Source organism: Pithys albifrons, chromosome 3, assembly GCF_047495875.1.
Source record: "Pithys albifrons albifrons isolate INPA30051 chromosome 3, PitAlb_v1, whole genome shotgun sequence".
NCBI lineage: Eukaryota > Metazoa > Chordata > Aves > Passeriformes > Thamnophilidae > Pithys > Pithys albifrons.
This window is the reverse complement of record NC_092460.1, coordinates 61,364,125-61,382,302: the sequence shown is the minus strand read 5'-3', so window position 1 is coordinate 61,382,302 and position 18,178 is coordinate 61,364,125. Positions and strand designations below refer to the sequence as shown.

At 35.8% G+C, this 18,178-nt stretch overlaps 1 protein-coding gene across 1 annotated transcript in view; it reads left to right on the top strand.

Moving 5' to 3' along the window:
* OTOGL (otogelin like) overlaps positions 1-18,178 on the top strand; it is an 89,692-nt gene that overhangs the window by 46,831 nt on the left and 24,683 nt on the right. Inside the window, exons 29-39 of the mRNA XM_071550085.1 lie at positions 1,342-1,461; positions 3,799-3,915; positions 6,688-6,844; positions 7,394-7,420; positions 8,818-8,985; positions 10,567-10,845; positions 11,405-11,522; positions 12,721-12,800; positions 13,655-13,924; positions 15,590-16,437; positions 17,115-17,292. Of these exons, the coding sequence (XP_071406186.1) occupies positions 1,342-1,461; positions 3,799-3,915; positions 6,688-6,844; positions 7,394-7,420; positions 8,818-8,985; positions 10,567-10,845; positions 11,405-11,522; positions 12,721-12,800; positions 13,655-13,924; positions 15,590-16,437; positions 17,115-17,292 (2,362 nt within the window). The remainder of the gene's footprint in view (positions 1-1,341; positions 1,462-3,798; positions 3,916-6,687; positions 6,845-7,393; positions 7,421-8,817; positions 8,986-10,566; positions 10,846-11,404; positions 11,523-12,720; positions 12,801-13,654; positions 13,925-15,589; positions 16,438-17,114; positions 17,293-18,178) is intronic.

The following is an 18,178-nucleotide window of genomic DNA, read 5'->3' as shown; positions in this document are numbered from 1 at the left end:
ATAAGCCAGTGGAAAGGAAGCTCCCATATCTATGTGAGATGAAAGATGACAGACGGATAGCACAGTTTGGATTAGATGGATGATGGAACTGCACCCTGAGATGTAACAGAAGCTTCTGAGATGAAGAGATGGAGTCACATCCTGGGTTTAATTTAAGAAGACAGGATACAGGAAAGGATCAAGAACAAAAATTGACATTTAAACCTAATGGGTATATTGTGGCAGAGTTCAGCCACAACTCAGGGAAGAATATGAGGCTCTTTCTCTTGCCAGTTGCTCTTCTCCTTTCCATTCCTACATCATCATCTACCTTGGCGTCTTGGCATCTCAGTCCTCAGGTCCTGGCAGAGTAACCTTATCTGTGCATTTCAGAAATACATTTCTGCTTTGTTTCAAACATGAACACATGTCTTAAGATGAGGCTCTTTCAGCAAAGAAAGCACACTGTGCTAGAATACAGTATCAGATTTTTTGAAGTGTGAGTCTAAACTACAATGATCATCTCATGTGGTATTAAAGCAGAATTATTAGAGGTTTTTGTCCAAATAGCCATAAAATACTTACTTTATATACAGGGTGATTTATCAGCAATAAACATACACAGTGAAAAACAATTTTTCTTTTTGGATAATGCAGCAGGGATCTGAGGTCTACAGGTTGCACACAGAAACACAAATACTTCCAGCGCTTTCTGTTTCCAATGACTGTTTCTTCCAGAGGCTCTGTTTCAGTAAGACAATGTCTGCAGCAGACCTTAAGAAAAAAGAGTTCATTAGCATGAGCCATAGTACTCTAGAAATCTAACTACACTTTTTAATGTTTTTAATGTTGTGCAGAAATTTCTATTTTCCTATATATTTAGATGTGCATGCCTGTATATATACTTTTTCCATCAGCAGCACATGCCCAACACAAGAAAGCTGCAGCTGTCTCTTTTATAACTGCTATTACAAATGTTCTTGCTATTGTGAGCTAAAATTAGAGGCAGCAAGTTTGAATCACAACAACTAGTCAGGCTTCACAATCATGAGGTAATTCACCTGAACTTTTGACTTGTGTACTGTATGCACTACTAAGCTTTCAGAAAAATTATTACTCGATTCCAGTCCATTTTCACAGGCAGACAGTAAGAACAGGTTCCAGAAAACAAGCAGAAAACCACTGATTTCTGTTAATAAGATATTTGCAATATGGAACTGTAAGCATAGCAGAGTTTTAGATCTTTTCAAAGCATAAGTCAGAGTTGTAGTCACCTTAAAAAATATTACGTTCCCTGTGTGTCATTGGTACCTTTTATTGAATGCCAGTTTGCGAGAAAAAAATATTATTCTTCTCTTTCAGGGTAAACTAGCAGGTTTGTGTGGAAATTTTGACAAATATACTTCAAATGATCTGACTACATCAAACAACATGGAGGTGAGAAATGCACAGGTGTTTGGAGACAGCTGGGTACTAGGACAGGTAAGTCCCACATCCAGTAAAATCTTCGAGAAAAAGGATGATAATTTTAATTTATAAATGAGCATGGTATAAGCAAGTGATGTATAGGTATTTTCTAAACTTACGGTCACTGTATCAGAGGACATTTTAATTTTTTGTGTCTGTAGATGTGAAATGTGTTAATAATTTCTTATGTCATAGTAAACATGTACTGAATTTAAATAAAACCAGACAATCTCTTTAGGAAAGAATATGTTTCCTCCTATGTAGGACAATTATTATAGTTGTCTGGATTTCAGTGTGCTACAAAGTTATGTACCTAGCTTCTGATATTTTTGATTCATCCCACTTTTAGAAACAATTGTAATTTCTCTGTTGGAGGCATCAGGACACTGACAGTAAATTGAATCTGAATGCTGGGAAAAAAGGTCTGGAAAAAAGTGTCTTTCTGAACAGTGAAAAAAACCAACTGATTTATTTTAGTTGCTATTTGTAAACAGAAATTAAACAGGTGGTTAAGGGATGGAAGGAAAAGGCACAGTACAGCAACAGACACAAGTCAGTATGGAAACTTGGTTTCTAAGGAGAAGAGCAGAGGCTGTAGAATGCGGATGACTGCAACTGTGTTTTATAACACAGGAGAATAGATATTTTGTTAATTTGTACTGAGAAGATGTAAAGTTTTATAGCCCGTGTGAACATCTTGAAAAATCAGTATTTGTAAAGCATTCCCTTTGTATGTCTATCAGAACCGTTTTTTAATCTGTTTTCTCCTTGACACAGCAGGAAATTGAACAAGTGTTTCTTGCCTCATGAAAGAATGCTTTGGAATAAAGATTTTGAGGCTTCTCTGCCTCACTATCTGCCTTTGAGTCTGTTTTATTCTACATAAAATGTATAAACTGTGAGGCCAAGCAAGACAAGTGTGTAGTGTTGGTAGTTATATTGTTCATCTAGAAGATAATAGACAAAAAAATGTGTAAATGCTTTATACGAAGTATGTGAATTTTTCTTTTCCAATTTATCAGTTCAGTGGCTGCTTTAAAAAAGTGTGTAGTGTTTGCACAGAACATTAACTTCTAGAATGTTATGACCTTTGTTTGTGCAGCCCAAACTTACCTTTTTGTGGCCCTATTTATATGTATGTGTCTATCATCTATCTATCTATCTATCTATCTATCTATCTATCTATCTATCTATCTATCTATCTATCTATCATCTATCTATCTGTATCTTTAACTCTGCATATATATATATATCTGTGTGTGTGTGTGTGTGTGTGTGTATATATATATATTTGTAAAATCTCATGTAATCTCCTGATCTCTGTGTCTACTAGAGCACTCAGGATCTAAGTTCAGCCTTGTCCTTGCTGGTAGCCTGTGCTCAGACAGGCTTGACACCTCACCTGGCCCTGCATTAGGCCGTAGGGATTTTTTCCAAAAGGACCTTTGGCCTTCATAGAGATTTAACATGGTCATCTTGTCTGAAAAATCTAAATACTGTAAAGAATTATTCAGTAGCTGAAGGCCTAGTATCCAGCTCTGCTACTCGCAAACATGCTTGCATTCGCACTGTGAAGTATGGGATGCTTCCAGGGCTTCTCCCTCCTGGGAGTGGCAGCACATGCCCCCACGGTGTCTGAGCAGCTGCACAGGAGGGCAGTGTGGGTGGATGACTGCACTGCAGCTAGGGCTGCTTCGGGACACCCCAATGATGCTTATGGCTTCATCATTACACCATCCTGGGCTTCCGTACTGCACCAAGAGAGCATGATTTTGGATGAACTCGTGTTCTTTGAGCTAAGTGTCATTTTGTTAAATTTTTCTGTTAGTTAGTTTTTCTTTTAGAAGAGAGACTTTGAGGGAGTTGTATCTCAGCCATTTTTGAGTTATCATGATGATCTTTGACTCTTTTTTTTTTTTAATGGATTGCTCCCTTTCTACTGCTGCTTCTTTATTTGAACTTACAGGACTAAAGCCATCCGTAGTGTGACTCCTTTTAAAGTCAGTGCAAAACCACCCGGGATGGATTTGGACCGTGTATTTGTTTGTGATGTTACAATTGGTTGCTCTGGTAATGATTATAATGTGTCACAAAGAAAACATTTTGTCTTTTTGCACTGAGCAGACAGCAGGAACATTTTAGTACCTCAGAACAAAACACAAAGATTCTTTTTTGTGCAAATGCTTTCAATTATGACAACAAATCAGGGAAAGAGGAAAATTAAGAATATAGTATTTAAACTTTTTTTTCTGATTATGCAAATATTGAGTTATATGATACTGTAGCGTATCTGAGTCTGTGATAAACACACCTATCTATAAAATATTTGTGGTGTTTTTGCTTGTTTTTAAGTGCAAGAGCCCAAATGAAACACTAAGACCATGTGATGTACATCAGAGCAAGTTCCCTTATGCCAAAAAGGAATGCTCAGTTTTATACAGTGATGTATTTGCACCTTGTCGCAACATGGTAAGTTTATTAAATATCCAAGATGTTCTGTCATGAAAATAATAAAATGACAGTTATTAATTTCTTCTTGCCATTCCCCTCAGTCTGAATGTTGGGGAGGATACAAAGTAAAGCCCTGCAAGTATCTCTTTGTGGGTGGGCTGTGTTTGTGCAGAGCTCCTTGTTCCTTTCAAGATGACTCTAAACATAATAATGATAATTGGGAGTTGTGAGTTAGTAGACTGAATAATGAAGGTTCTGTTCTCTTTAGGTTTATTTATACCTTTTATTTATAGGTAGCTAAATTTTAAAGGCTTTTAATATGTTGCAGGGTTCTAAAGTAAGTGTATGTGTAATGTACCTACAGCTTATCTCAAATGGTTTTGCTTTGTTAATTGTTAATTCAAAGAAATATGGGAGAGCAAGATTTCAGCTGCAGAGCTATTGATATTTTTAATTGGTTGGCAGCTTATCACCTGCTTTTTATCAAACCTCTGAGGTTGGTGTTCTTGTTTTCCCAATACCTGGCTGAGCCTGGAACTTGAGTTAGGATGTCCTTCAAGGCAGTCTAGATAAGATGGGGACAACAACAGTTTTTGTCGTAATCTTTTATACCATTTTAATCTACCTTATATCAATGCAAGACATGCTTTATACATTTTCCCTAATTCTGATTTTGGTCTCCCAAAGGTATTTAGGTACTTCTTTACACATGTGCAAGCAAGAACCACTATGACATTTTGTCTCAGTCCCTTATTTTCTTTATGACTATTAATACTAAATGAGATCTTTATATGTCGCAGCTGAACCTCTTGACTTTCAGGACTGAAGTTTGATATCAATACGGTTAGGAATTTGCTTGTGTAGGAGGTTGCAGTAGCTTGGCCCAAGAGATTTACTAATGTTGACTTTAGTTACTATGTAAAGAATTTTTTGAGCGTGTGCCTGAGAACACAGCGATGAGTGTATTTTAAAAGTGGCAAGTAATAAATAAAAATGGATCTTTTGAGAGTTTTTAAGAAGCTGTATTATTATAACTCATAAAGAAGTTTTCTTGTGAACAGTTATTTTCTTTATCTTATCCATGTTGTAATTAAAATTTTCAAACATTATACAAAAAATTTAGCCTAATTATCTTAAAAAACATATGTCAGGTGCAAAACGTCACTTAATTCGTAGTCAGATATTTTCATGCATACATATCTATCTTGTATGGGGCAGCCTATAAAGCAAACATCTTTCATATTTAGCAGCATGTGAAAATCAGCTCCTGCGAATGTAAGGTAGACCTCTTGTCAAGGGCATCTGCAGCAGACTGCTAGCTGCATGGATGGGGAACTGAGTGCCAAGGAAAAAGCCCAAGCAGAGGCTGACACTGGGGGCATGGAAAGAACAGATAACATAGATGTGGGTTTCAGATGTCCTTGGAACAGCACTCTTACTGTTGCTCCTGCTGTATGGGTGATGTAGGATCCTGCTGTGTATGGCAGCAAGCTCCTGCTTGTGGGACAGGTGACCTCAGAGTTCAACTCAGGCTGGAGAACCCAGTTTTTAGGGAGACAAAGTCTTGCATCTCTGGCTGGTAGCAACTGATGGACTGTGGTTGCCCAGAGAGGCATTGCATTTGGCAGGGTCTGAGCAGCCTCAACGCTTGCAGAATAAAAGGTCTTCCTCATATTTCCTGAGCTCATCAGGAGCTTTGAACTAAGACTCATAGTTTGTCACAACAGCAGGATATTGCTGACCCATGGAGAGTTGTTGTCATGAGAGACAGGCTGATGTCTTTGGAGCCAATCTGCTGTTTAGTGATTCCTGCAGAGCTATGACAGTCATTTTCAGTGGAGCTAATACTTGTGTGTGTGTCCCCCATGTCCCCAGTGGTATCCCTGTTTTCAAACTAAGAAAAAGAATGAAAGCAAAATGGCATCACTCTCCACTGAAGGCAGAAAGTCGATCTTGATCCAGTCCCTGCCAGCTTCTAGCAACTGCCAGCTGAGAAGCTCTCTTGGTGTTAGATAAGCGCTGCTTTGTTACTGTGATGGTATTTCTGTAATCTGACGTGTGCCATTTGAATGCTTTACAACTGAGCTAGACCAGAAACTAAACTGAAGAAAAGCATTGCTTTAAACATTCCATGTGTTGAGTAAGAACACTGTTTTGGAAATGTTGCTCAACATTACAAGAAAGATGATTTAAACTTAAGAAATAATTTATCATGTAAACCCATGAAATAACATTATAGCATTTTAGGGTGAGGATGTGGATTTCTGATCTAATGAAGTTTTGTGTGCAAATTGTGGTAAAATCTTGATAAGTGCAGAAATATTTTTTCTACAAAATGTCACCAGTGTACTTAAACTTTCTGTGAGCAAAACCCCCTCTACAAATTACTCCTTTAATTACTTGGTGAGAAGAGCCTTAGCTGTGACATTTTTGTTCATGCAAAACTGACAGGATGACTATAGATGGCAGTATTTGCTTTACAAAAATAAGCAGGACTTCCACCTTCAATATACTCTCCAAAACTGATGAACAGCAAATGTGTGGACAGACATGTTTGTTAAAAGTCACTGACTGAAATTTTCTTTTGACCTGTAACATAGGTATAAGCTGATCAAAGTGTACTTTTTGTGTAGGAATATGTCCAAACTTTGGAAAATACCTTTTTTTTCCTGCTGCTTAATTCTTTCAGTCAATCCAGAAGTATAATTTCTGCTGAAAATGCTGCAACAGGAATTTTTACAGCTCAGACATCTAAGTCACCACTTCTTTTCTTTTTTTTTTTCCCTACAGATTGATGTGACTTCTTTTATCAAAAATTGTCACACAGATACATGCAACTGCAATCTTGGTGGGGACTGCGAGTGTCTGTGTACCAGTATCGCAGCCTATGCCCACAAGTGCTGCCAGCAAGGAGCAGCAATTCACTGGCGATCTCCTTTGCTCTGTGGTGTGTATCTGAGCTGGCCACGCACTAGAGCTCCTCTCTGAGACCTTTGGCCTTTCTGCTAGCCAGTTATACAAATATGACAGAAGGAGATGGATATTAAATGTACTTCACATCTTACAAGCTGTCTCTGTATTACCTATGTTAGCCTTGCACACCCAAATTTGCTTTCTTTCTGCAGAGAGCTGACTGTGCTCAGGGTATGCTAGTGCAGAGACTGTTGGAAAGGCACCAGTGTAGCAGATCTGGGTTATGTCCAGTGCTCTGTGTAGAGCTGCAAAGAGATCCAGTCTATTCTTTTCATTGACAGCAAGAAGGGTTCTTGGCTGTAGATAATTCATGCTTCAGGTCTACTGTGCCAGCCCATCTATTTAAATACAGCTGTATGTCACTGAACAAAAGTCTAAGGAAATAAAATAACTGACTGAAATGTCTTGTGGGAGATGAAAGTTCCTCTGATGAAAGTGAACTTGACCTTTTTTAGGATTCAGATATGCATGGATTCTCTTGTTACTTTGTAAAAATAATGTTCTTGTTTTCTTTTTCTTTTAGCTTATGACTGTGAATATTACAATCAAGGTATGCAGTATTTAATATTCCTGTCTTAAAAACTCAGTTGAATTAATTTATGGGCTTTTTCTTGGACTTGTATGTAGTTTTAACGTTGCTTCTATTTTTAATGACTGAAGGTCAGTGGCCCAGATGTGTTGAATGATCTTAATAATCCCTAATATCTCAATTAAAAACCTCATAATGTTCAATGTGGGGGTGGATTAGTCTACCATATAGCATATAACAGAAGTCAGGGAAAGGCTCTAGGAGGATGTTAGCATGTGCTTGTATTGTGAATTTCAGAACTGGGACCTACAATATTTTGAAATTGATAGGTTACTGGATTTATGCACAAGTCTCACAAGTAAAAAGAACAGTACCTTAGAATGAGTGGTATTCATTTAACAAAATGAATTCCTGTGTCATCTCCTCTAATATTTAGATAATGTGCACATCTTTTTTAGGGAGCAAGATATTGAAAAGAAAGGGAAACCTGACTAAATGTAATGATATGAATGTGACTTTTAATATATCCTTTTTAGCTACTTACATTCTATAATGAGCATCATATAGAGATGATTTTTTTCTCCTCCTGGCTGGTCCAGTACAGTAGTAACATGTAAACCTTGCTAAGTATAACTGACTTTCCATAATTACATTGTATTAGGGAATTTTACCTTACTCAAAAATCGTTGAGGACACGGTTTAATGGTGAACATTGTGGTAGTGGTAGCTTGACAGTTGAACTCAATGATCTTAAAGGTCTTTTCCAAAGGTAATGATTCTACAATTCCATGAAAAAATAGGAAAGACTACTAGTTTTGGCTTGGATAGTGCTAATTTTCTTCATATAGTTGATAAGATGATATATTTTTGATTTGTGATGAAAATAGTTCTTTATCTACCGCTTACACAGCATGAAGATTTTTCTGGTTCTTATGCTCATCCACCAGTGAGTAGGCTGGGGGTACACAAGAAGTTGACCCCAACTGATGAAAAGAATGTTGAAGAATTTATGATGTTATGCTCAGCAATAAAAACTGGGAAGTTTTCTGGGGCTTGTGTTTCTTAGGGTCCAGTTAGGCATTGATTCACTCCTGATGAGGATTTGGGGTTTCTTGCATCACTTTCCTTACAATTGTTTTACTTTGTTTCTTTTTCTTTCTTTCTTTAAAAACAAAACCCAAACCAAGCCAATATTAAACTGTCTTTATCTCCAAGAATGAGTTTTTTTCACTTCTTGCTCTCCAATTATCTTGGGGGTATGGAGTGAGTGACCAGCTGTGGAATGCTTAGCTGCCTACCAGGCTTGAAGTCAAGGACAGCGTTATGCATGTTGCCACTGTGAAGTGAAAACAAATTGAAAATTAAGACTTATTATGCAATGTGGATGTGTATTTTTCTCTCTGATTTTTTCCCCTTAGGTCTTGGTGAAGGACCCTATATTTTGGCAAGTTTTGGAGCGAATGACACAATTATAGGGGCTAATGTATCCAGTAGAAGGATATTTCCCCTGCCTAGAACTGGAGCATATGGAAATGTGATCTTCAGTTTCATGATAACTCCAGGTCTTTTCAAAGATAAAGATTTATGTAAGTGTTCACAGCAATTTTGTTAATGGCAATATGTATATCTCAAACTATATGAATGATTTTGCTGCATCTTCTAAATCTTCCAGAACAGTCCAGATATTTTTAGTTATTTGAAAAAGTGAGGATGAAGAGGCCAATTTCAAAAATGAAGGAGGAATTTAGTTTCTAAATTTTTTTTAATATTAGAAAACCTTACTGCCAGATTTAAAGTGGACTTCTCAAAGATTGTTTTAGAAATACTAAAAAATACATGTGAACAGAATACCTTTGTGAAAAAAAAAGTAATTAGTTTATATAACTAGAAACTGGAAATTTTTGCACATGTAGCTAGCCAGTATCAACACTAAAGGTCAATGCAGAATATTTTTGTCTCCAGTAAAATCAATTCTACTTTATCTTTTCTTCTTATTTGTTACTTTCACTGGACCAGAAAATGTGTAACTGAAAATGATCGGTCTGTTTTCTGCGTTTTCAGTAAGCCTCATCTCCATACAATGTAGAGGATAGTTTCTTAGATGAACAGCTTTTCCCAAGATCTACCTTTCACTTATCAAAGACTTATCCAAACTCTACAGCCAAAAATAAATATGTTTAAATGTTTTTCCTTCTGTATATATATTTCTTTCTTCACTTATATGAAGTTTGCGCCAATTAAGTCAGTACAGGTTTTTTTATTACTTTCTCATAATTTAATTTGTTAAAAAAATCCCAAAACCTCTAAAATCAAAATAGCTAAGGGCTGTCTTCACAGGAAAGTGAAATAAGTTTAAAAATATTTGACTTGTTTTTCAGTGGGGTAATTATTTTTTTAGATGTGATTTTGAAATAAAAAATACATAGAACAGAAGAATTAATTCAGTCTTATCAATTCTCCAACTGATGCAAAGTGGAAGTAAAACAATCCTTATATCTGTGCAGTACATGAGTGGTTTTCATCTACATGAGGAATGAGATAGTATTTATGTAGATTAATGACACCTCAAGGCTTTATTCATGTTGAAAATCAAATGAGGTCAGCCTCTTTACAAGTTGTTACATTTTCAGAGAATTTTCTTCACTTTGATTTCTGGCATGGGCAGAGCAAATGGAGTCTTAAGTCTTTTATTTGGCCACAGGTTTTTTTACTGTATTGCTAGATGCGATGGTATGTAAAAAAAAGCCTGACCTCAAGATGAAGTCAAGCATGTTCTTGCAGTTTGATATGATTTACTAATGAAATTTGGGTACTGCTGAGTTGTCAGACATTTGTCCAAACTTGAGAAAAAACTCCCAATTTGAGCAAGTTCAAGTCTAAGACCACTTATGAATCATTATGAAGACTGGTAGCAGTAGGCTGAATGTAGTTTTGATCTAACTGATTAGTTCCCTGGTGGTTCTGGATTATACAATCATTTGAAGTCTCTTTTAGAACCTGCACTGCTTTTCTCACTCTCTTTTATGTAATATAAAACTGAATTTTTTTGGTGAAAACCAGGTGTTTAAAAGGAGCCACTTAAAAGCCATTATGTAGAATTTAATCTCAATTATATGTTGTTTCCTGTGAAAATCTTACTATTATTATTTTTTTTTCTTCTGTGGAAGCTGTCTCTCTTGTTTCCCTTGAATCTGCTGAAAGACCAAACTACTTTCTGTACATCCATGACAATGAAACTGTTGGTTTGGAACAGTGGCAGGCAAGTCCCTCCTTTCAGAGACGAGCCACATTCTTTCACCACCATGGTCTCTGGAGCCCAGGACTCAGTGCCTTTGAACTGCACAGTAAAAAAGGCTTTTTCATCATTCTCACCTCATCCAGTGTTAAAGTGGCAAAGTACAATGATTCAGAAGAATTCAAACATTTCAGTAGCTTTACCATTGAAGGTAAATTTTACATAATCACCAGGGATAAGTACTTTTTTTTCTGCTTACCTTCAGAGCACTTGTCTCTCATCAGCAATAGTAACAAATATTTTTCTCCCATTTTTAATTACTTTATTTCTTTGTTTTCCATTCCATCTCAAAATGCTATCATTTTCTGGTTTATGCTTTCAAAATGAGTCACATGTCAAAAAATTATGCATGTTAATATTTTATTAGGGATCTAGAGATATTTATTCTTTTAAATGAATTGGATCATTGTATTGCTTCTGCAATCAACATTATCTTCACTATGTTCAACTGATATTTAGGGTTTTTAAACAGAATACATTGTAAAAGTGAGTAGCTGTTTTTATTGTTGAAGATTGAAGTGTGTTTTAGCTTGAATGAATTTAAAATACTTGAACAAAATCTCACCTATTTGGTTTTCTGAAGAACTTACCTACTGAGTTTTCATTTTTTCATTTATCTGAAAATCCCAATGTATGTTATACAAAAGACTGTAAATTTATTGTTGATTGACTATACAATCAATAAATAATACCCTTTCCTTCTTTCTCAGAACTCAGTGCTTCTGTGCCTTACAGAAGGATCTGTGAATGGCGGTATGAATCTTGTGCTAATCCTTGTTTTAAGACATGCAGTGATCCTGAAGGAATAGCATGTAAATTCCTTCCTCCGTAAGTAAAATTAAGCTCGTATGGCTGCAATTTTGTTTGTGCAATATGCATCCTGTTTGCTTTCTGAAAATTACTGCAGTTGCAATCTCCATTCATTTTTACTCATCCAGATTTCAGTATCACTCTTGTGAGAAACTCTCATAAGTCATATAAAAACATTTGTAACAAGCCTCTCTTTTCCCATGGTATATATTCCTGTTCACATGCAATCTTTCAACACGAGAATAAGAGGGTGTGTATTTAGCCCAGAGGATTAGCTTCTGGTAGTGGTTAAGTAGAAAGCTATAAAATTAAATGAAGGCTATTTCTTTCTATGGATTTACATTCACATCCTAAAACAGCATCTCGTGATGCTGAAATGCCTTCGTCATTCTGGGATGATGTGAGAGCTCAAACACTGTAGGTATAGTAAGGGAGGAATGCGCCCTCTCCCGTAAGAGGAGGGAACCTTTATGAGGAGAGATGGTCACTGGCATGAAGGAGGGATTTCACACACATGATGTTAGCTTGTGTCTTAGTAACAAGATTTCCTGTCTCCCTGGTTCTTCCCTGGCACCTATGGAACCACAACAAACTAAAAGAAAAAATGCCTAAAAAGTGAAGGCACAATGTGATGAAAAATAAAGGATATTTTGAATTTCACACTACCTCCATAGGCATATGCAGTTTATCATTAGGAATATTACTAATGTTGCTGATTTTCTCTGTTTGTATTCCTAGCATTTTCCATATGGTCACAGTGGCTGTTAATGCCATTATTTTCTTCTTAAAAAGTCCCCCCAAAATGAAAAAGTGTGTGAATATATGGACTTGTCTACACTCTCCTATGCTGAAAGTAAACAAGAAAAAGACTTTCTGTGGAGTCAGTCTAAATATTTTAATGTTTCAAATGAACATTCATCATTCTGTGGAAGACCTTTCTGCTTAGGCATCTAAACTTCCGTCTGGTTGTGAAAGCAGAATGGTCCAAAGCGATCATGTTCAACAGTGTATGAAAAAGTATAGAGTATTAACAATTTAGAAACAGAACTGTGCTGTTCAATAATTTTTTGACCTTAAAATGCCTCAGAATGGTATGTTTGCAATTAAATTGGAAAGCTCTCAGAAGTCAAATAGGGGGGACATTCAAATGCTTTGGTTTGCCCAAGTAAATGAATTTCTAATTTATTTACTCTTCCACTGTGTCAATATTTTAAAGGGTTGAAGGATGCATGCCATACTGTCCCAAAAACATGATCCTCGATGAAATCACACTTAGATGTGTTTATCCACAAGACTGTAAGTATATTTTATTATACTGGTCTAGACTCATACATTACTCTAGACATCTCAGGAAAGGTTTAATCAAATGTACATTTTTAAAAAATTAAATGCTTTATCAGAACATCTTCCTATTGAAGGTTTCTCTCTGGGACATAGACTCCATTCTCAGTAACTCAAAATACAGCTTCTACATTCAAACAAGCCATATTTAAAATTGAATTCTTTATTTTCTCTAATTTTGTGTTATATATAACCTTTTATTATGATGTTATACTCATGACAAATACATCTGACTATATAATGCTCATATATTATAAATATATAAAAGAAAGATCCCAAGAAATATTGCTGTAGCAAAAAGTTCAGTCTTTTCAGGTGATGGGACACCACTAACAAATTCAAAGCATCTATTTAATGACCTCTGGGGTGTAAAGATACCATATTGATTGATTATTTTTGAAGATACAATATTTAATTTTAAAATTACATTTTAATACTTTGTCTTATTTTAATTTACAAATTTTGAATTAAATATATATTGTGCTTGATATTTGATAGTATGAAGTTAGCTTTATTCCAAATATTTTACTGTTTTGGATTTACTAAATTTTCTATGGCATTCCCTTGTTGCTTCAAAACCATTCTGCAAAATCAAGGTTTTCACTAATAATAAAAGTTTGACTACTTCATTTGCAAAGAAAATTAGAAATTTGAGTCAGCTGAGTTCCTTAAAGTCATCAGGCAACCTGGAACCATTGGCAAGCTCTTATTTGCTAATATTTAAATGGGACTTGAGTAGAGATAGATGTTGCTGTTGTGCTGTACTAATAATCCATAAAAGACAGTGAAACATGCCTTTTTCCTTTTAGGCATATCTGTGACACCTACGGAATCAGAAAATGGAACAAAACCTTCATTGTTAATCTCTCACACAGATGTTTCCATGCAGAGATTTCCTCAGACACCTCCTTTATTTGTTACTTCAGGAAATGAACCAACTCATATTGGTGTGACAGACAAAATAACCATGAAGACAAACACAACTTTAAGGGAAATGAATACATCAGCACAGGCTACTACAGACTTTTATTCATTGGAGGCATCTAATGCAGCCACCTATTCAACATTTTCATTACCAAGTACAGTGGAACCTTCTGATGTACTTCACAGCACAGCCAGCTCTATTGTCCTTTCCCAACTCATCTCTTCAACAGATTTTTCCAGCTCATCTTCGAGCCTCAGCAGTCACATCACATACTATCAGTTCTAATACATCTTTAACTTTACCTATTAAAATAGCAACTCCAACAACTCTGCTCACTGCACGTCCTGTTCCAACACATTCTGCATTATTATCACCCACCTCCCTAGTGGTAGTTCCATTTTCACTTGAGACATCAACCACTCATTTAGGAGCAGTTCCCTCTCCTTCAGCATTAACAATTTTAACTTCCGACACATCTTTTGTCACTTCTATGCTCACTGCAGGGATTGGAAAGAATAGGAGTCCTTCAGTAAATCATTTTAAGGAAGCAGAAATATCATCTGAAGTGTTTTCGTCTGCTTTTCTGGCTGGAAGAGCAACTTTCACAAGACCTGTATTTCTTTTAGGTCCATGGTTGACATTGAACATATTTACTTCTCCTATATCTACTTTATCTGTTAGAACTAGGTCTGGCATTGTTCAAACTGCAGTTCACCCAACACCCATTTCTGCACTGACTTCAACTATTCCTCAAATTCCTATGACTACTACATTTTCTACCTCTGAGATGTTTTCCTCAATTAAATCACAGTTTCATATTTCAAAACAGCAAAGCCTTTGTGTAAGATTTCTCTGATATCATTGAGTGCAAGTTCTTCAGCTAGTTTTTCTCCAAAGCCATTTTTATCTTCAGTGCAAATTTCGATTACTGTCCCCAAGCACACACTTCCATTGAAAAAAGGCCGTATTTCTGCTGCTCTGCCAATAATGACTGTTTCTTCACCTCAAGTTGCTTCTCAAATCCCTGTAAACACTTCTTCAAGTCCTTCTGTAACATGAACAGTATCTATACTAGTCCATTCTTTGATTACCTTCCTGAAGCCAATAGCTATGGTAGTTGTCATTGTTTCCTCCAAAAGTCTTTATAAAATACCTTCTGCTTCTTCCACTCCTCTAGTTGATTTAACAATCTTTGATGTATCTATAGTAAGTAAAGCCTCAACAGAAAATAAGTATATAATGCACACTGATTACTTTTCAGTGTGATCCATTTCTAAAAAGCCAATGAAATCCATTATGTCCTACAGTGTTCCCCCTCTGGACTTTGCTAATACCCCTAAATTACATCAATAACTGCTTCAGAAATTACAGAGTACACAAGCAGTTCAGATACAAAATTGAGAATTGACCCTGTGGCTCAAAGTTCAGGCACTTTCATTCCTAAAGATCTTTCTCTTACAAGGTAATCATCTTTATTTACACCTCATTGTCAACATCAATACCATCTTATGTGACATTTCAAACCACAAATTCTTCATTGATTTTGAGAGTCAATAGCACATCATCACTAACACAAAAAAGAACTGGTACCCAAGCATCAGTTTCAACTCTAGATAAACAAGAAACTTCAAAAACTCCAGCTACAGACCTTCTGACTTCTGTGGATTTTTCTAAATTCACTTTAAATATAATTCCTTCTACCAACCTTTCAGCAGCACTAAAATCATCCATTGTAATGCCCTCTTTACTAATGTCTAAAATTCCTGAAGCCATTTTAGAAAGCCAGTCCTAAGACCACTTATCTCTAATGTTTCTCCAGGAAAACAGAGTTCTTCAGTAAGTTCTTCAGAAGAAGATGGAACAATAGCAGCCATATCAGCTGGAATCATCACTCAATCGACTACACCAATGATCATGAATGCAACAGTGAATGCCACATCCTCAAAGGAACCTTTTATTTTTGAAAAAATACCACCTAGCTCATCAGCCAGTTTATTAGTTACTTCAGGCACTGCTCTAGCCTCTAGGATTACAACAAAAATCACTGATTCTTTTGTTGCTGATTTGGATTTTTATATGGCTTCAGCATCAGTTTCTACCACTATAGAAACACACAAATCTTTGTTTACAACTGCAGTAACTCAAGCTTCACAGAGTACTGAAGAAAGTCCAAAAATAATTAAAATGAAAACAACTGGTACTACAAGTCCATTATCACAAATGAAGAGTACCTCATATACAGCTTCAAAAGTTAAATACGCAACTTCATATGAAAGAACTGTGGCTATTTCAGGAAGTGATCAGACTTTGCATGAACAAAGAAATGTTACCAAGACAAAGACAACTACAACTGACAAATCTTCCCTGACTTATTTGCCATTAACTGCAGTTCAGAGTTCACCTTTTTCAAGAAATACCACCTCAGTAAAAAATATCTCTCTTCCTGGAGTCCCAGGTGTAACGACATCAGATAGGTCAAAAATCCCAACACGGAAACCCATGAAACATTATTTTAGTTTAACAGAAGCCACAGAGAGAACTACAATAGGTTTATCTCATTCTAGTGTTGGAATGGTTTTGCCTTCCTCTTCACAAACAGCTGTTGCTGACAAGGCTTACTTTAGTACGATGATGCATACACTGATGTCTACACCTTCTGAGTGTGTGGTATGATCGCTTTTACTTGCCCTTGTATGTTAAAATGTATATTGCTTTTCAGTTTATTATGTTGTGTATGTAACACCAGAGATTTTAAATAGTTCCTATTTTCTATTTAATTTGTGTATTTTAAAATACTCAGTTATTCTTAGAGGATAGTTTTATTGTTGCCCTTACACTCCCGTCGTATATTCTGCAACTTGGATGTATTGCTCTGAAAAAAAACGCTTTAAAGCTAGGTACTTGTTCTAGACAGCTAAATATATTTCTGAGTTGCAGAAAACACCATAATCCATGGAACTTTTGCATTTCTGCATAATCTTACCCTGTCTTTCCTTTTTTTGTTTCTTTGTCATAGATTTTAAAATTATTGAAATGCGTAATTTTATGTTTCTTAAAATGCTTCAGATTATTAATGACTATAACACATAGCCTAAATGGATAATATTTTATATGGAGTATTCCACCAAAACTAGGTGGAACAGGAAGGATGTGGGTGAATGGAACATGCATCATTGCCACCTGTTACAACCACACAAATGCAAATTATTCAAAAAGAACCGATGAGGGGCAGGAAGATGTGCTGATACTCTCTCTGACCAGAAGGATGGACAAGTAGTTACTTCGACTTCATAAAAGCAGTGAAGTTAAAGCTGATTCTGGTTGTTTTTTTCTTTATATGACAGCCAAGATACCTTGAATCTGCTGACAAATGTAGCCAGTATGTATGTGTTAATATGGGTTGGATGTTATACAACCTTTCAAGGAACTGCCCTAAAGATGTACAGAAGCCAGATTGTGGTTTTCGAGGAATGCCTGTGCAAGTTAACACTGATAGTTGTTGTCCAGAATGGGAATGTCCCTGTAAGTCACTGTTTTATTTTTTATTTCAAGTAATAAATGATGGGTTTATTACAGTGGGAACATGAGGTTGAATACTGGAATGATTTTAAAAGGGCTATTCATCAGCAACACAGAATCAAATATACTGATTTTTGGAGTATATTTGAATTGACATTCAACCACATTATATTATGACATTCAAGAGAGTAAAAGTATTTTGTTTTGAATGAAAACATTTAAATGATATCTGCATCATGAACATTAGTGTATTCCAGCTGAGACTTTTCAGAATTTCTATCAACAGAAATGTTAAGACTTCAACATTTTGTGAAAAAAAAAAAATTAAATTCTAGTATTTTCTGAATGACAGACCCACCAAATTTCACTTACTTTAATTGCAGTTTTTAGTAATGCTTAGAGACTGCAGAAACTGGTAGATGAGTGTCTATCTAGGGAACAAAAAAGCTAAAGAGAAGTCACATTTAAAACCTTACAGTTACTGGTTAATGGTAATGAGCCAATGGTAACTGGTCATTGGTTAATGGAACCAATATTGCACTTTATATTTGTTTCAAGATAGGACAGATAAGTCCCTTGTTATAAGTATCTCAAAAGTATGCATACTTTAATGCATATATTTAATCTCACACTGTACAGATTCATTGACTCTGCCTGTAAGACATTAATTTATGTGAAAATATTCACCAGTTTAAACATTCTTCTATATCCTGGGCACACAGCAGTAGGTTAAGGTATTTCCACTGAGTGACTTAAACACTTGCTCCTGCTTATGGCTCAACATGTCATTGGCAGAACAAGGTCATCAATATATATGTATGAATATATATGTGGAAGCAAATAATGTTAGAATTGAAAGTTTTTAGAAATGCTCTGTATTTGGTTTTGT